This window comes from Camellia sinensis, chromosome 5 (assembly GCF_055761805.1).
Source record: "Camellia sinensis isolate YWXY chromosome 5, ASM5576180v1, whole genome shotgun sequence".
Taxonomy (NCBI): domain Eukaryota; kingdom Viridiplantae; phylum Streptophyta; class Magnoliopsida; order Ericales; family Theaceae; genus Camellia; species Camellia sinensis.
Window position 1 is genome coordinate 161,604,730 of NC_138965.1, and position 19,476 is coordinate 161,624,205.

Genomic DNA, 19,476 nt, shown 5'->3' on the forward strand with positions numbered 1-19,476 from the left:
AACTGAGACAAAGAAGAAAGAAGAGGAGGGGAGGGGAGGGGAGAGAGATAGAGATCAACCTCCGAATTTGAACATGAATTTTTTGTTCAAAATCTGATGCAGATCCAGATCCATTTTCATCAACATCAAATTTTTTTTTTGTACAAATTTTTTTTGTTCAAAATCTGCAGACTCAGATCAGTTTTTTTTTTATCAAAATCTGAAGCTGTTGTACAAATTTTTTTTGTTCAAAATCTGATGCAGATCCAGATCCATTGAACAAATTTTTTTTTTGATCCAAATCCTGATCAATTTTTTTTTTCAACAATTTCAGATTTTGAACATCATCATCATCTTCAGAATTGCAATTAAACTCTCATTTTTAATTCAACATCTGGATCAAACTCCCATCTTCAACATCATAATCTTCATCAACAAAAAAAAAAATTCCTCTGTAGATCCGGATCATCTCCATCATCTTCAACATCATCATCTTCATCATCTTCAACATCATCTTCATCATCTTCATCAACAACAAAAAAAAATTCCTCTGCAGATTCGGATCAACATTGTCATCATCAAAATTTATTTTTTTTTTGCAGATCCAGACTTAGAATAAAAATGAACAGATTTTTTTGCAGATGCAGATTTTTTTTTTTTTGCAGATCCAATTTTTTTTTGTTCATATTTTTTATCCAGATGCAGATGCAAATTTTTTTTCAGATGCAGATCCAGACATCAAATTTCCCTTCTCTCTTTTCTCTCTCTCTCTCTCCCTCATCTTCTCTTCCCTTCCCTCTCTGTCTCTGTGTTCGAAGGAATGAAGAGGAAAAAATGAAAACGAAAGAAAGAAGAAAAAAAAAAAAAAACACTGCCCAGTTCGGGCTATTCAAGCCAGACCAAATTCGAGCTACCAGTCATTTTTCAATTTCAATAGATTATTATTTTATTTTTTTTTAACAATTCATTAGGTTTGGTTAGTGAAAAATTTCATTATTACAATAATTTTTTTCTATAACAATTACAAACACCAATAATGTTAGAAATTTTTTAAAAATTATAAAAAAAAATATTGTATAAAATTTTGAGAAAGTTACATGAGAGCCTAAATTATTTTGTAATGTGTGCAATTCAAATATACTCCATTCGTTCCATAATATTAGTCTCTTATTTTATTTTTTATTATCTCAAAATATTAGTTCCTCTTCAAAAATTAAGTACAAAAATAATATAAATTTTCCATTTTGCTCTTCTTTTAAATTCATAAATAATACAAAAAGTACAATTATGACATTGATATTTCCAAAAAAAGTGTACTATCAAAGGGTAATTTTGGAAAATCAACTTTTTAAAAGTATAATAATTATACTACTAAAAAAAGTTGAATTCCTCAAAAGGAACCATTATTTTGGGACGGAAGGAGTAATAAAATTTATATTTTTTTAATAAATAATTTCTCTGAATAATATGTTTAAAAAAAGAAAATTTAATTGGCCATGAATGTGATGTGACGATGTGACATTCTACCTGCCAGCGAAGACTCAAGTTATGACTGACTTTACTGGCGACGACATATGACTGGACTTTCTATTTTTTTATAAATAATTTCTCTTAATAATATGCTTTAAAAAAATTAAGTAAATTACAAATAAATTCTTAACATTTGATTAAAATACGAATCACCCCTTATAATTTTGAAAACTAAATTTTATCTTCTGAAATTTCTAATTTCATAATAAATCGTCCTTTTTATTAATAATTTAAGTAATTTTATTATTTTATAAGAGAAAATTATAAATTTCATTTTTTTAGATAACTCTGTTAAATAAAAAATTGTGACGAAGGGATATTTGTAATTTTTTAAATCACAGAAGACAATTTATACTTTAAGCAAACTTCGAGGGGTGTATTTGAAAATTTCTATTTCTACACACTTGATTAGTTTAGGGCATACACTTAATAAAATATAATTTAATGACAATTATATCCTAAGTAAAAATGACCAGAATATATATCCAACAACACCTATAATATTATATAGAAAAATCCTATATACACATCTTTTAAGAACAGAAAAAATCTCAATATACACCTTTGGTCTCCTCTGTCGTTGCGTCTCTTTCTCTCTCAGTTGGTCACCGAAAGACTGAAACTTCACAATCAGAGAAAGAAGATAAAGTCGAACTGTAGCAAATTGTTAGTCGCCTCTGTCTCCTCTCTCTCTCTCTCTCTCTCTGTGTATATATATATATATATATATATGTATACAATCATAGATTTTTTTTATCTAATTTTACATTTCTTCAATTTTTGTGTTTTGTCAGAATTTTAGCTTCTGCTAGTTTTTCAATTGCACCTCCTCAATCATCATTGTCGAGTTTTCAAAAGTTCAAATTTTTTGTAGCTAATTATAATAGTTGTAATAATAATAAATATATATAAATGTAATAATAAAATGAAAAGATTTCTTACCTTCAACAATGGTTATTCAATGAGGTTTTCAAGGTCTTCAAGGGAGGTAAGAAAAATTCATAGATTTTTTTTTTTTTTTTTGAATGAAACTGACTTTGGTTTTCACTTTTTAATAAAAGAGTGTGTATCATGGTTATGAGTGAAGGATGTAATTATAATTTTAAATATGTAAATTGAGAAAATTAATTGATAATTAAATTAATAAATATGTATTAAAAAAAAAACATGTCTTGAATTAATTAGAGGTGTTAAAATAGAATTTCCCGGTGCATTTGTAATTTATCAAAAAAAATTAGTTGGCCAATGGCCTTGCATGTGATGTGACGATGTGACTTAAATTATGACTTGACTTTGCTGGCCGACTTATTATGACTGGACTTTGGTGACAAGTAAGAAGAATTTTATTTTTTTTATTTTTTTATTTTAAAGAAAAAAACAGCAATTTTATATATATATATATATATATTAGGTACGGAGGCAGTGTCTTGCACGGCGAGTTACTCATTTTTAAAATTTTTATTAAAATTTAAAATTTTTTAATTTTTTTTATTAAAATATGATTTTTTTAATTTTAAAGTAATATTTGTTTAATAGAAAAAATATATATAACATAATAGACCTTATATATTTATATATCATTTAATTTTATTTACAATATTTTTTTATGAACTTTTAAATTATATTTGATTAATTAAAACAGGATAGAATGAAATGATTATATGCCTTTATTACAATTTTAATTATGAATTTAAATTCTAAAAAATAATTTTGAATTTTTTTTAACTGATTGGTATTTAATTATATAAAAATTAAAGATATAATAGTTAAAAGTTAAGATCACGTTTGATTGGCCGCATGAAGAAAGGGATTAGATTGTGTATAATGTGGGGTCCACCAATGGCATGTTTGGTTTGGGCATACACTGGAGGATTAAGACTAGGTGGATTACTAATCCCCCTATGTGAGTGGATTAGATTGGTTGGATTTTGGATATAATTAAAATAATAGTGAGTGGATTGAGTTTATTTTATATAAAAATATTATTTTTTTAATCAAATGCACCTGTTTATTTAAATATTTGTTTTAATTTTTTTGTAATCTATAAATAATTTATTTATTTATTTTATATAAAAATAATTTAACAATCTCATCACTAACCATCTTCAATCCTGTCATCAAAACAAGCACACTTTTACTTAATCTTCTCACTAACAATTCTCACATTAACAATCTCTTCACTAACTATCATCTCACTAACAATCTCATCCAACTCAATTCGTCAAACAAACATGGCCTAAGAGTATAACAATCATACAAATAATCACTGTAGCATTTTTTTTTAAGGGATAAATTAAAAATATACCCTTTAAAATTTGTTTAAAATACAGATTACCTCTTATGATTTGAAAAATTACAAATAACCTCCTTATTATAATTTTTTATTTAACAGAATTAATAAAAAAATAAATTTTCTAATTGATTTCCTATATAATGATAAAATTACCTGAATTATTAATTGAAATAAATTTCTGTCATTATTAAAATTGTTAATTGACCTAATGATTTATTAATAAAATGGACTATTTGTTATGAAATTTAAAATTTCAAGGGACGTTATATAATTTTTAAAACTATGAGCGACAATTTGTATTTGAGGCAAACTTCTGATGATGTATTTGTAATTTATCAACAACCAAAAAAAACTCAGCCTTTGCACTATTAGGCTAATTACAATTAACTCGATTTTGTTACATAAATTTCAAGAGCTCTCCAGCCAAAGTAATTCACCAACCAAATTAAAAGAAGCATAAAGATATTTTGAAAATTTTAAAATTAATTTTTACTTTTTAAAAAGATAAAATTATATGAAAATAATGAATGTATTTAATTTTGGGAAAAATTAGTCTAAGGTCTCCCTCCCACTTTTAATAATGGAAGAGATCCACAATATTATTTTATGATGTCTAAAGTCCTTCAACTCCAAACTCATGTATCACAGAGAAATTTAAGAAGAAACGAAAGGACTTCAAAAACTGAGTTTGGTCTCTCTCTCTCTTTCCCTCCCTCCTACATCAATCCCAACTTGTAGTGGTGACGTTGCTTTGAAATGGTGATCGTTTGTTCCCAGAAATTCTCTTTGTTCTGGGTTGTGTTTCTATGCTGGTTTGTGGCATGTCTAGTGGGGTTGTTTGTTTCTAGGTGGGCTCGCCGTTCACCGTGGCACTTGTGGGTTTACCGACGCGGTCACGTGGCTCTGGACATGTGTTTTTGTGCAGCGTTGATCCAGGTTCGCTTCTGACGGTGCTGGGTTATACTCTGATGCTGTCGTTTTTTTGTGCTGGTGGTAGAGATTGTTTCTGGGTTTGCATCGGTGGTCATGGTATGTGGAGAAGAAAGATGCAGCGTGTTGGTTTTGGCGTATATCGCACACCTTGTTTCAATGAGTGGCGTCTAGGAGGGCCATTTTTTTAAGTTCAGTTGGCCATGGTGGTCTCTCCAGCGCCGGTGTTTTTGAGGTAGACTGGTGCAAAAGTGTAAGCTTCACGCTTGTTGGCGCGAGTTACCACGTTTGTGGTGCCGTGTGAAATTGTTTGGCGTGCAGATCCTGCAGATGAGTTGATTTTTTTGACCTGTCTGCTCAATATAGGTACTGTGCATACTGATAGCTTATTGGGATAGGTAAAAGCTAATCATCTTTATATATTATAGTGCAAAAAACCGTAGGCTATGATATTTTTGGTCGGCTCTAGTTGCGTCCGCAAAGTTGATTCAAATGATCCATTTATCAGAAAGACATGGTAAATCACGATCACCTGAACTGAATTTTCTCTGGGTTGAAACCAGAGAAATTCTCTGGTTTTTTAACTAAATTTTCTCTGGGTTGGTCCAGAGAAATTCTTTGGTTTCGAGCTGGAACTTGGAATGCTTAATTTGTATAAAACCCAGTATTTGTGAAATCAAAATTTGAAACCCTCTTATTGAGAAGGAGAGCAATATTGATGTTGTTTGATTTCATCTCTCATTCTCTCCAGAGAAATTCTCATCTAGAGAGATTTGGGAATTTCTCCAGAGAGAATTTCTCTGGAAAAGTCTAGAAAAATTCCCATAATTTGCTTGACACCAAGAGTGAAGGCAAGCAAAGCAGCAAATCACAGAGTTATTTGTGAGAAAATTAGAGAAAATTCAACCCTAGAGAAATTTCAAAACATAGAAAATCAAAAAAATTGAACAAACAAGAGAAATTTCAAATTTCTCTGGTTTGAAATTTCTCTGGATGGAAATTTCTCTGGGTTGAAATTTCTCTGGAGCAAAATTTCTCTTGACCAGAATTTCTCTGGATCAAATTGAGAGACCTTAGATATTATGAAAATATTAGATGCCCTTTATACTATAAAGTCTTAATACTAGGGACCCTTAAAAAAAACCCCTTAATTTTTTTCTCGTCACCAAAATAAATTTTAGTTTTTTACAATTATTTTTCTTTCTAAAAATAAACTTTAAAAATCAAATCAAACAAAGATTTGGACTCTACAATACTTTTGGTCCGGGCTATTATAAAGATTATGAAAAATTATGTTATGGTCCACATGCAAGTTCACATGATGCCTTTACTTGATATTATTGATTAAAATTGTAAGATTCAGTACTTGAAGTTACACTTCTATAATTGAAGTTAAAGAATGACTTTACACTTGTATAATTGAAGTTATTCTTATGATAGAATAAAAATATGTAATTATTTTTAACTTCTTTTACCTTCGAATCTAATCTTGAGAGAACTTAGGGGTCATAGAGTTAACCGTAAATCCCGTTTTAATAATCTATTTTATAAGAATTTTCGTGTATATCATTCATAATAAATAAATAGATTGATCCAATGATTGTAACTTTTTTATCTTATTTTGTTTGTCTCTTAAGAAAATAGTGGTCGATTTTGAAAAATACACTTATCTATTTTTTTTTTAAAAAACAAATGCAATAAAAAAAATGTTGTGGTTGATTTACTTTATCAAAATGGTACATATGATGAACTTCACAAATATCTCAAATTTTTCCAAATTTAGATTTTAATTTGAGAGAAATTCAAACTTCTTTTGACTATTGATATTTTACAAAATCACATGTCCTATAGTGTAAAAAGCAAGTTATAAAATCTATGAAACCAAAATATCCAAATGTTATAAAGGACCTTCAAAACCAAAAAAATTACATTAGGTAGAACAAATAAAGGTGAGTTGTAATATTCTCAAAGTAAGAAGAATAATAAAATAATTTTCCCCATATGTAATCATTGAGCCTTACGTGAGGCTAAAGTCATTAAAATAAAGAAAGCGTCAATTTACCAAGAAATCCAAGAAAGTGATTGTGACACCCCAAGATTTGAGGATATCATAATAAGATTTAGAAATTAAAATCAATTTTGTTAATAACTAACCCCTCATCAATGTTGTCACCAATATTACTAACATTAATTAACAATCCAGAAATTAAAAGTTCTTAAATTACAACTCCAATAAAAACTTAAAACTTAGTCTTAGTACATAAAAACAACATGAATATAACATTAAAAAAAAAAAAAAACTAGAAACTTAGAAAAATGGTTCATGGATCTTGGACACTCTTCAAGCTAACCAAGGTTGAGTGTCGCCTTGTAAGGCCTTGGTGTTTCTTTCGGTTTCTTCGGTACCTAGCATAAAACGTCAGGACAACGGGAATGCCAGTGAGCGACGAGCTCAATAAGATACTACAACCCAAAAATACCCACCTTGATAATAATACTCACAATTTATGAATAATGTGTAGTAACAGAATAACAAGTAACATTTAGTAAGCATAAAAGGAATGTTGTCAGTTGAAATAATAACAATAGATAATAACAAATCAAATAAAAAAAATATAACAAACGGAAGCAGCATTTCATCATAAGGAATATGCCCACCTTTCTTTTTAAAGTTTCATAAATTTAGTTTATCAGATAAATTTAAGTAACTCCTCGCGGAGCACTATTTCCACTCAACCGCTAAGCAATAGACACGGGCAATTCTGACTCCCCCTTGGTCAAATGTTTAAATGTTACTTACTGTAACTACCAATGATGCCCACGCACCAGTGTTATATACCCGAGTCATAACATCACGATCTGCCCCGAGGGAACGGTCTATGTTGTGACACCCGCACCACCAACCTTATATCGCCTACACCGATAAGAGCCGAAATACCTTCCCGTGTCATGTTAGGGTTCGCAACTCACTTGCGCAATATTCTAAACCGAGCTCACCCCATCACTTTTAAATTTTAATGTATCATTAGTTAAATTTTGTGTTTCTTTACTTGTTGAGATATTCACAATAATTCAACATTTAATTACTAATAATGTTATTCCAATTCATTAAAATTTCTAACATAAAATATTACATATGTCACACAATAATAAATAATTGTACAAAATTTAAATAAAAAATTTATTTAAACCATGGTATGAAATAATAATTTAGATACCAATAAATCATAGTTACACACATGCATGGATTTTTAATCTACAAAGATTTGATTTAATATAAAATTTTTAATGATTTTTCAAACACATAGTAAAATCTGCCTATAGCTCCAGATTTGGTTAAAAATCTGTATAAATTCTTAAAAAACTCCATAACTATTACAAAAATTCATGGATGAAGTAGATATCATTCTAAACAACTTTGTAGAAGAAAATATCTTCAAATTTTGAGTATAAAATTGTCTAAAAATTCATACAAATTTTTTGACAGATTCAAGGACCAAATAAATTCTTCAATCCTCTCTTTAATGGTATAAACTACACATGCAAGCCTATTTTCACAATAATACCATGACTTTTAGACTATCAATATTTTCAAATATTTGATGTACACGTCACAAAATTTACATACATATATAAAAATTTCTATCTATAAATTAGTCATTTTATCATATGAATATAATTTGAAAATTTCAAGAATTAAAAAAAAATGAGAGGGTTGAGAGTGTTTTCTTACCTAGTTGTAGGATTGAAATGGAATAGTGAAATGGTAGAAAAATATGCAACCTTAATCTCCCACTCTTCTTCTTTTCCTTCTACTGCTTTGTTGCTCACAGAATTTTCTTTCTCATTTTTTTTTTTGCCTCTATTCTCCTCACTGATCCGGAGGAGTAGACATACTTATGTATATATAGATAATCAAGCTGAGCCCTTTTCTCTCTCTCTCTCTCTCTCTCTCTCTCATCAATCTCTCTTCATTCTATGAGTTTACTTTCTCTCAATTCCAAGAGTATAATGGGCTCTCCTTCTCTATAATAACATGCAATCCAATATGTGGAAAAGTTGCCACCAAAAATCTGCAAAGTTTGATTCTTTTTTTTCTTTTTTTTTTCTTTTTTTTTGTGTGTATTTGTGTGGGTTTCTTAAAATTGATACACTAAGATTTTTAACTAAGGTATTTAGTAAGAATAATTATCATATTGAATCCTAATTAAAATAATTTATAACAACAAATATTGAACACCCACAAAATTATTATTCTTAATAATGTCTTTGTTAGTGATTGAATTGGGTTAATTTAAAACTAACTTTTAAACTAATATATATTTTCAGATAGACTCTGGAGAAAATTAATTAATTAATTAATTTATTTATTTTCTTTTAAGAATAATTTAATGTGAATTTTCACAGTGACTAAATTATCTAAAAGGTATAAAGCAATAATGAAGAATCAACAATAATAGAATGGCAAAATGGAAAAAAAAGTACAAACCTCAAGCAGGTAAATACTTCTTACATATATAGATACTAGCGTATGCTCGTACCTGAAGGCACGGTGCAATTAATGATGACATTAAAATATAAATCAAAATTAGAAAGTGATGTATTCAAATTTTTTGTTTTGTTTTGTTTGTTTTTTTTTTCTTTTCAAAGAGTAGGTAATGAATTCACGGGAAGGAGAAAAATCCCTAAATGAAGACATGAAACTTAAATGAAACACCAATTTATTAGTAACCCAAATAAATTTCAGGAACCCCCAAAATTAGGAACATCCATGACTTTCAAAATGATGTAGACCAATCATATATTTTTATTTTTTTTCTTTTCTTCTTGAACCAATCACAGGTGTGTGAGAGTTATAAAGTTGTATTTTTTAAAAAAATATGTAGCATTTTTGATATTTTTAATAAATAAAAAAATCTTCCCAAGATAAATTGCACTTCTCCCAAATTGAAACACTTCCTATCAGAACACTAATCATATTTGAAACACTTCAATCTCATTTATGCTATATTTGGTACACTGAAATGAGATGAAATTAAATGAAATGGTAATTTCTTACACTTTCCTATGAAATGATCATCTCCTTATAATAGTTAATGATGACTCTCATTGTAATGAATTTTTTATTATTATTTTAGTCAACCAAACATGAGAAGTGTAAGGAATGTTTGAACTTTATTATAGTGAACCAAACACTACCTAATTGATTAATTATCAGGAGTAAAGTCCTATCAATCAATCGTTGAAACTAATTGATTAAGTGATTTGATTTTCTAAATTATTATGTAAATGAATTATTATATATATACTCTTATATATTTCCCACTTTCAACCCAATTTATAAAAAAAAATTAACTGGAATATTAATTATGAAAGATGATAGTTATTGTGTTATTGTGTGTGCACCTATAGATGCAAAAATAACTAAAACTTATTTAATAGTGCATGCTTACCATCTCGCACATGATCAGCACCACTATATATGCGAATATAATAGATGAATAATGATTCGGTAAAAAAAATCAAAGGCTCATGTTTCAAATACCAGGAAAAGTAATTTTTTTTTTTTTAAAAAAAAAAAAAGAAGAAGTAATGGTAGGCCATCACATGCAACAGTTTTTGATAAAATCACACAATATAAAATCACATTCAAAGAACAAAATATCCTTACAAAGGAAAAAAAAAATAAAAAAAAATAGACAATTCAAGAAATGGGTATTGATAAGAATACAAACACGATTCTAGATCTTCAATTTGCACAAACAAAATGATAAAATAATAATAATAATTAAAAAGAAAAAAAAGGAAAAAAAAACAAGATGAATCAATGAATGAATAGGGAACTGGTACAAACATCCATCCAAACAATGGTGTTATAGAGATGGAGGCCAATAGATTTGCTCCAAACGACCGTTGTTTCTCTCTAATTGGTGAGTTCGATTGCCTTAAGTCCACCGTCAACATTGTGCCCATCTACAATGGCTTTGTCAATTGCCTTGCTCATACAAATCTTCACTCTCCATAATCTTCATCGGTTCGTGCTCTACCCATCTACAGATTTACAAACAAAACAACAATAAAAAAATAGAGCAATCACAGAGAGATAGATAGATAGATAGAGAGAGAGAGTTCTTCATACCCTGCTTGTGGATAGAACTGGCGTGGAGATGACTGGAGGAAGTGACATAGGTGATGACTGGATGAGGTGATGAGCAGTACCATGGTTGAGGGTAGGTGTTTTGAAAATTGAAAATTGAAAATTTGGAGCGAGACCGAAAGAAAAAAAGAAGAGAGTTCATAGAGAGAGTTCGATAAGCGTGGGTCTCTTTTTTGTAGGGAGTGGATGGGTGTGTTTTAAAATTTAAAAAGTGGAAAGGTGAGGTGCGACAGATAAGGATGTGTGGTTGCAAAGTTTGTGGTTCTTGGACAGGAAATTCAGATAGAGTGAGAGAGAAGGTTTTCATCTGAGCTGTCCATCTAAATAAAAAAGAGGAGAGTTTATAGAGAGAGTTCAATAAGCGTGAGTCTCTTTTTTGTAGGGAGTGGATGGGTGTGTTTTAAAATTTAAAAAGTGGAAAGGTGAGGTGCGACAGATAAGGATGGGTGGTTGCAAAGTTTGTGGCTCTTGGGCGAGAAATTCAGATAGAGTGAGAGAGAAGGTTTTCATCTGAGTTGTCCATCTAAATATATAAATGAATCAGGACCATTAAAATGTCCTAGTAGGACAATTGTCTCTAACATATTTTCAAAAACTTTTGTGCCTTATTATATAGATATAAAACTAACAAACCAAACAAAATTGGCTACCTTTACGCAAGGCAACCTTTGCTGCCATACGAGGAGGCTTTACAATAGTACGACGCATCTTCTTAAATACAAAAATAGTCTATCTTCTTACACATGTCATCTATTAAAGATTTAGAGAAGCAGTCAATAGTAACACATGATTTCAAACTATTAATCAACCCTTGTCAATCCGTCTGAATTAGCACTGTTTTGAGATTTCGAGAAAAGCGCCATTGAAGCACATCTATGCAACCACGGTTTTCGACTTCATGAGCTGATTGCGCTTGGAATGAAAATGCTCTAGATGCCACCTTACATCCATTTTTATTGGCCGCCACCCATGCAGCAACCACTTGTTCTGTCTCTTGATGCCATGTGCCATCCACCGAAAATACTTTATAAGTTGGATCTATACACCGTGAAACAACATTAGACATAACATGAAAAACTCAAGTTGCCTCCGATCTCCTTTTTGGCCATTGTTTTGAAAGTCATATCAAGAAAAATTTTCAATCTCAAATTGTTAATCAATTGGATGGTGGAAAAGTGGATCAATAATGTGATCATCAGATACAATTCGATTTCTATGAACCCAAATACTCCAAAGAACTTTGATTGCTTCTATAATAGCACTCTCATCAAACGCATTAATTATGTAACCAAAAATCAATCAAATCCTCTTCCCGTAATTCTTGCCCGATATCAAAATTAAGACCCAGCTTTGATCCAAACCATATCCTTTTGGAAAACGAACAATGAAAACACAAATGTTCCAATGCTTCATCATGTTCTTGACACCTTGGGCAAACCGAGTCTACCTTAACTCCTCGTTTCCGAATAGTTACCTTAACTGGCACAATACGAGGACTTGACATTGGTAGGTTTTGCAATATTTTTTCTACTTTTCTAAATGTCTTTTCAAAAAATAATTAAAAAAATAATTAAATATTTTCCAAAATAACTAAGGGTGTGTTTGATTGGAGGATAAGGGGGGGACTATTCACTATTTGGACTCCATGTCCGGCCTCCCTCCTTATCCGTCGTTTGATTTTTTTTTAGTCCGGCGGACTCCATGTCTGGCCAGACTCCATGTCCCCCATATGGGGGACTATCCTGTCCTGGGGGCAGATTGTTTTGGGGGACTAATCACTGTTTGGATTAGATGCGAAAATGACAATTTTGACCCCCTACTATTTAATTATGTATTATATTTAATAAAATTTAATAAAATTTAAATGTCTCAATTTAAAAATAAAATAATTTTATTTAACTTTTTATTAATGTTTTATTTATTTAATTTTTTAAAATAATTTTTTATAGATATTTTATTGATGTTTTATTTTAAAATTTTGTTTATGTTTTATTTAATTTCATTATTTAAATTTAATAGATGTTTTATTTAAACAATTAAATTTTTAATTTCAACAATAAATAATTTCATTTATTTAAATTATGTTTTATTTAAACATTTAAACATTTGTACATCAACATGTTTATTAAATTATTTCAACATCTGTACATCAACATGTATATTTATTTAACATCTATTAAATTATGTTTTAATACGTCAACATTTAATTACATCTACATTTGTTAATTGTTAATTACATCAACATTTGTTAATTGTTTAAACATAATCTGTACATCAACATTTATTTAATTGTTAATTGTTAATTGTTTAAACATAATCTGTACATCAAAATAATTTCAATGTTAAATGTTTAAATAAAAATTTAAACATTTAACCATTAGTATGTTTAATTTCAACAATAAATTTTTATTTGTTTAAATAAAAATAATCTATACCAGTCAAAAAATTTTATCAATATTAGTATGTTTAAATATCTTTAAACAAAATTTAGCCATTAGTATGTTTAATGTTTACTAAAAATAATTAAAATATTAAAGATATGTTTAATATTGCTATTACTTAGTAAACAATTGAAAAAGGGTAAAATAGTCTTTTATTCATTTATCCTATCTAGTCCGTCCAACCAAACGTTGGATTCACTGAAAATAGTCCTATCCAGACATCTAATCCTATGAAAAAACAAACACATGATATATATCCAATCCGACCAAATAGTCCGGGAGATTCACAGTCTCAGGACTCAAGTCCGATGGATTCTAATCCCCCATTTTTCAGTCCGTCCAATCAAACACACCCAAAGAAGATGATAAATTTTTATCTAAAAGTTATTATAAGTTGTGATATTACTTTCTCTAATTTTTTAGGATAAACTATCAATAGGTTCTAATAATTAAACTTAATTTTCATTCAATTCTATTGACAATAAGTTCTACTAAATTGTTGCCAAAAATAATTTTTTGTAATGATTTTTTACATATATTGCTAAAAATTGACAATTAGTAATGTTTTTCTTTGACTAATTTTTCAAACTATCGTTGAAAGTTAAAAATTAGTGATTTTTTTGTGACAATTTTTTTAAATTGACGCTAAAACTTTATAATTAGTGATATTTTTTATGAAAATTTTCAAACTATCACTAAAAATTAACAATTAGTGACGTCTTTATCAATATAAATCTTAATTTATTTATTACTAACTTGTTGAAAAAACATAATACTAATAAAAATTTATTTCATTTCATTATAATTAAACATAAAAACTAAAATTATGATCATATTCCATATCGACAACTAAACAATGCCCTCATTTGGAAAGAAAAAGTTTGGGACTTTTTGGCTAAAATAGCCATAAAAAATAAAGCAAATTAAAAAGTCAATAAGATAAAATGTCACATTTAAATCGTAATCATTTCATTTTTTCTCTCATAAAAATCAAAAAATCTAAAAAAAAACTTATTTCAAATGAGATTTTTAAGTCTTAAGATAAAATAATCAAAAAATTAAAAAGTCAACTCACATCCCAAACAAACCCATAACATATAAATAAATATTCTACCCCATTCAATATTTTATTAGCCCTCTCGTACTATTTTCATTTCATTTCGTTCAATTCCATACTAGGAAAGATGTTTTACTATGAGCTCGTGTGAAAAGTTAAGGTTTAAGATTTTTTTAATTAAAATAATTATAAATAAATAAAATAGATTTTTTAATTCAATAAGATAAAATATTACATATAATCCATAATTATTATATTTTTTCTCTTATAAAAAGTTAAAAAAGTTAAAAAAAAATTTCTCAAATAAGACTTTTTAACCTCAAGTTAAAATAACCAAAAAATTAACTCACTTTCCAAATAAATCCTATGAATTAAGAAAAAAATTTAGGACCCCTGTTTTTAGATTCTTACAACTCTTTTAGATTTCAATTATTTATATATGTTTGTAACTCGTACAATCAATTGAGATTCAAAAAAAAGTTATGGGGCTCCTTAGGAATGGCAACAAAAATCAAACCCAAAAATACGTGGTCTCCCTATTTTTCTATCCATCGGGTCGGTGATCTAATTTTAATTATCCATCGGGGAATGGGTCGGGAAATGGATACTGCTCATTTCTCCATATGTTTTGACACAGCTTGGGATTTCTCGCTCCCTCTCACTCCCACTTCAGATACTGCTCATTTGATTTCTCACTCTCTCTCACTCCCACTCCAGGACAGAGTTCCAGCGTGGTGAGTTCTATCGTTCTCCGGCGATCTCGTTGGCGCTTAACACAGTTCTCCAGATTGGTGAGTTCTATCAATCGTTTCTCTTTCTCTCTCTCGGTCTCTCTTGTTCTCTGGCTATTCACGACCCCTCTTACAACGACGCGTTTTCGGGGACTACGAACCACTCGGAGGTCGTTAGGGTTCAGTATGATCCCAAGGAGTGTAGCTATAAGACCTTGCTTGATGTGTTCTGGTCCAGGCATGACCCTACCACGCTTAATCGTCAGGTGGCTTTGTTGAATTTTGTGGTTTTGGTTGTTTAATTTTAATGGGTTTTGGTTAATTTTGATGGGTTTTGATTGATTTGCTATCTAATTGAATTGGTACTTAGCTTCTTGTGACTTGTAAACAAAAGGGCTTTGCTTTATCAGGTTTTGCTAATTGTTAGAATAGTAATTAGTCATTTAATTTATAGGTAGATGCTTGAATTTTGAGGGCTTTCAATTTTTAATCTTTGGGTTTGATTTTTTGATGGTTTTTTTTTTTTTTTTTTCATCTTAATAGGCCTTTTTTTCATGGCGTTTACTTTGATTTTCAACTGATGTAGCACAAAAATCTATATGTATATACCTGTATATATATACAGGCTTCCTACCCCTTTTCTTTGGAGCCGAATCTGGTTCTGTTTCCAGATTCACTGCCTTTGTAGAGTCCAAATAATCAGAATGGGTATTGCTCCTTGCATCTATACTTTTGCCATCATCTTTTTCATTAATAAAATGGCCATTACTACATGGACAAAGCAATAACAATTACAACCACAAAGTTCTACATGGCTGAGACAGTTCATCCCAATCTTTAATATCAGACAAGTTGTCCTCATCTTTCCCCAAGCATGTCATTTTCATTTTCTTTCATTGTCTTTTGTTCAAAGAGAACCTTTTTTACTGCAGATTTTAGATCATAATGAGAGTTGGGAGGGTATTTTTTTCCCAAGATTGTAGACATGTAATTGATTTAGCCACACTCTCATTCAGTTAGGTTTTTTTTTTTTTTTTTAAAGCTCATTTGCTACTTCTCAAAATTTAGACATTATATCACAATAATCTTAGGTGTAAACACTATCAGGAACATAGTTTCAATTGAGACACTAATATTCAGAATTCCAGTATCTGTATGGCTGATTCGGAGGTACTTGCATTGGATAACACTGTGCCTGATGGTTGTATCAACTATTTTTGAGACATTTAGAACTTGTTCCATTAGCATATGAACCCCTTCTCAGAATGTAATAAACAGCAGCTCAGCATTAGTGATGTACTATTACTATTATCATTAGAACAAGGGTTTTTGATTTATTTTGAAGAGTTCATTAGTAAATGACTAACCAATCAAACATGGCCAAAATGTGAGGGAGACATTATTTTTATCATCACTTATCTGGTCTAGAATGAGAATTACTATTACTATTATCTTTCCTTCATTTATCTTTGTGAAATGTGTTTGCTTAATTCTAATTTTTCTGGTACACCAAGTCAGATTTGAGTTGGAACATTTAGATGGCATCACTGATTTGATCTAGTTAAGATGAATGGTAGAGGATGTGTTTTTTACCTTAACTTAAATGAGGTATATTTTTTGGAATTTTTTTTCTGATGTTTAGAACTTGAATATGAAAATGTCTTTATGTTCCGTTTAGTCATTTTGTTAGTAGGAGAATCTATTCTGTACTAGGAGAATCTCTTGCACTGTGAGCATGATTTTATCTATTTTTGGTTTTTATAATTCAGGGTTTTTATATACTATAATTAAAAAATAATCCTAACCGTACATTACCTTACCGTATCAGAGTGTGAGAAGAGAGATAATGAGTTTAATACATAGTGAGACTGGAAGTGGAGAGATAAAAAAGGGAGAGACTTGATGGTTAGTGATGTAATTCCATCTATCAATCAAGTTACATATTCATCTTAAGTGGTTTGAAAAGAAAAAAAAGAAATCAGACAATGGATTAATATATTTTTTTGGACTTTTTTGGGAATACAAAATGTGACGGAGCTTCAAAAACATGCTTCACCACCAAGTGGGAGTGCTGCCTTATCATGTTAATTGTATAGATTTGGTGCAGACAGATCTTGACAGGGCTTATGCACAGATTAGTCTTGATGAAATGCTGTTGTTGCTGGAGTGTTGCTACTGCTGTTGGAGTGTTGAATTGGAATTTTTGTTGAATGTGCATTGTTGAATTGGAATTTTTGTTGCTTTTACCTTTTGTTTTTTTATTTTTATTTTTTTATTTCTTTTGCTTTTAGTTGAATTAGTGTGTTGTAAATATAGATGTCAATGAAATTCGATTGAAAAATTTGTAAGAAATTTGGGCCTGATTACATTTGAGTTATTGATTTAATTTAATATTAAATCTCCCTTTTACATGATTCTTGTAAGATTTTGTTTTTTCTTTTATTGTCTTTAAAATGTTCTGATGTGGCGTGATGTGGCGCCATCAGATGAAAACAATTATATAATGTTTTATTTTTTTTTCAATCACTAAAAACTTATTTGATTGTCTTAAAATTATATATTCGATTACTTTAAAACGAACTTCTTAATTAATTAATTAATGTGTATTTGATTTTGTTGTTAAGTCAAAAAAAATTAAATTAAATGTATATTTAGCTTTGGTTATAGGGTCAAGTTGGGTTGGGGAAAATTAAAAAATTAAAAAAAAAAAAATAGGGTCAAGTTGGGTTGGGGAAAATCCAAACCGATTAGGGGATGGGGAGGGTAGTATCCATAGAGGATGGGGAATGGGGAATGGGTAAAAATAATTATAGGGGAATGGGGATAGGGAATTAATAACTACCCCATTGCCCTCCATTGCCATCCCTAGAGCTCCCCCCCCAAAAAAAGAAAGTCACAATCATTGTTGAGTTAAAAAGTTGTAATTATTGCCAAGTTATAGTTGAGTCAGGTTTTTTTTTATTTTTAACTGGTTACAGTACTTCTTTTGTGATGAACGGACAGGATTGATCAAACAATCTAACGGTTGAGATTTCATTTCATTGCCAAACCCCCAAAATCACATCAGGTATTTCCAATCCATTGTTGTACTAACAGTAGATGACTACTTTGACAATGGCGAGCGGTGGCGGTGGGGGTGGGGGTGGCGGTGTTCCACACCCACTGCGCAAGTTAGCATCAGCCGCCGCTATGCTCGTCGGCGGAGCTCTCACTCTCTCTCTAGCTACCTCTGCCACCATTCGAACCCTACAAGCAATCGTCGATGCCAAACAGGTAACTATACTCCTCCCTCTCTCTCTCTCTCTCTCTCTCTCTCTCCCCTCTATATATATATATATATATAAGTGTTTATAGTATCTAAGAATTGTAATAGAACAGTAAATATGTTGAATTTTGAGTTTTGGGGTTTTGGTTTGTGCAGAAGAAATTTGCATTGGCATGTGGAGTGTGCAAGGGAAAAGGGTTTTACATTTGCAAATTGTGCAAAGGGAAATCAACAATACATTGGTCACCTCTGTATGATCCTCTAGTTATAAACCCTTGTCTTTGCCCTACTTGTGATGGAAACAGGTCACTCTCTTTACTCATTTCTTCTTTTCTGTATTTTCTTTTTTTTTTCCTTTTTTTGGTTAATTTCATTTTTATCCTCTAAAACATTGCCATTTTTTTTTTTTAAATTTCATTCATAAACTATCAATTCTATCATAAAGTTTATCAGTTCAGTTCATATGATTCCATTGGAGATAGTATGTCCAAAATAATAATGATGGAAACCTAATCTAATGGGCAAAAAGATAATTTTATAATTTAGACAATCTAAATCATACAACTAAACACCCACCTTTATTACTTACACTATATTAGACAATTTATACCTTACAATCAAATACCCATATTCTCCACCCCTCATTTCAAAATGATGAATACAAAAATGATTGTTTGGTTGTACAGTTTAAGTTTTTCAAATTTTGAAGTGATCTTTTCAATTGGGCCACATTAGTTGAAATTGGGCTAAATAAATAAAAATTAATACTCTTAGGATGAAATGGAAAAAATGACAATAGTTTAGAAGATAAAAATAAAAATAACTCTCTTTTTTTTTTTCCCCTTTCTTCTCCAATGGTTCTTTTAAACTTTGCACAATTTCTTGAATCCAAATTGTTCATGCTGACTAGAATTATATGGATTGAAATTTGTGATCTTAATTATAGGGTACAACGCTGTCTCAACTGTTTGGGAAAAGGTTATTACTACAATTAAGAGGTAGAGGATTGGATTTACAATTGTTTCTGTTTTATTTCTTTTAGCAGAGTTGTTTTCTATGTGAATTCGATCATGGTATCTGTTTATTACAATTG

The 19,476-nt window shown here is 29.8% G+C and overlaps 1 protein-coding gene and 1 long non-coding RNA gene across 6 annotated transcripts in view; both read left to right on the forward strand.

Annotated features, from left to right (window-relative positions):
* Window positions 1-14,847: 14,847 nt before the first annotated feature.
* The window catches only part of LOC114276085 (plastid transcriptionally active protein), a 302,545-nt gene continuing 297,916 nt past the window's right edge, over window positions 14,848-19,476 (forward strand). For 2 of the 5 annotated variants that reach the window (XM_082870297.1, XM_082870298.1), the window contains exons 1-4: window positions 14,848-15,178; window positions 18,122-18,391; window positions 18,540-18,688; window positions 19,330-19,381. In XM_082870297.1, coding sequence (XP_082726423.1) covers window positions 18,218-18,391; window positions 18,540-18,688; window positions 19,330-19,378 — 372 coding nt within the window. In that variant the 5' untranslated portion in view covers window positions 14,848-15,178; window positions 18,122-18,217 and the 3' untranslated portion in view covers window positions 19,379-19,381. Of the gene's footprint in view, window positions 15,179-18,096; window positions 18,392-18,539; window positions 18,689-19,329; window positions 19,382-19,476 lie in introns of all 5 variants that reach the window. The other 3 variants (XM_082870299.1, XM_082870301.1, XM_082870300.1) reach the window with 3 other exon arrangements.
* Window positions 15,199-19,476, forward strand: part of LOC145790953 (uncharacterized) — a 215,388-nt gene continuing 211,110 nt past the window's right edge. The window contains exon 1 of the long non-coding RNA XR_014330415.1: window positions 15,199-15,384. This is a non-coding gene — a long non-coding RNA (uncharacterized LOC145790953). The remainder of the gene's footprint in view (window positions 15,385-19,476) is intronic.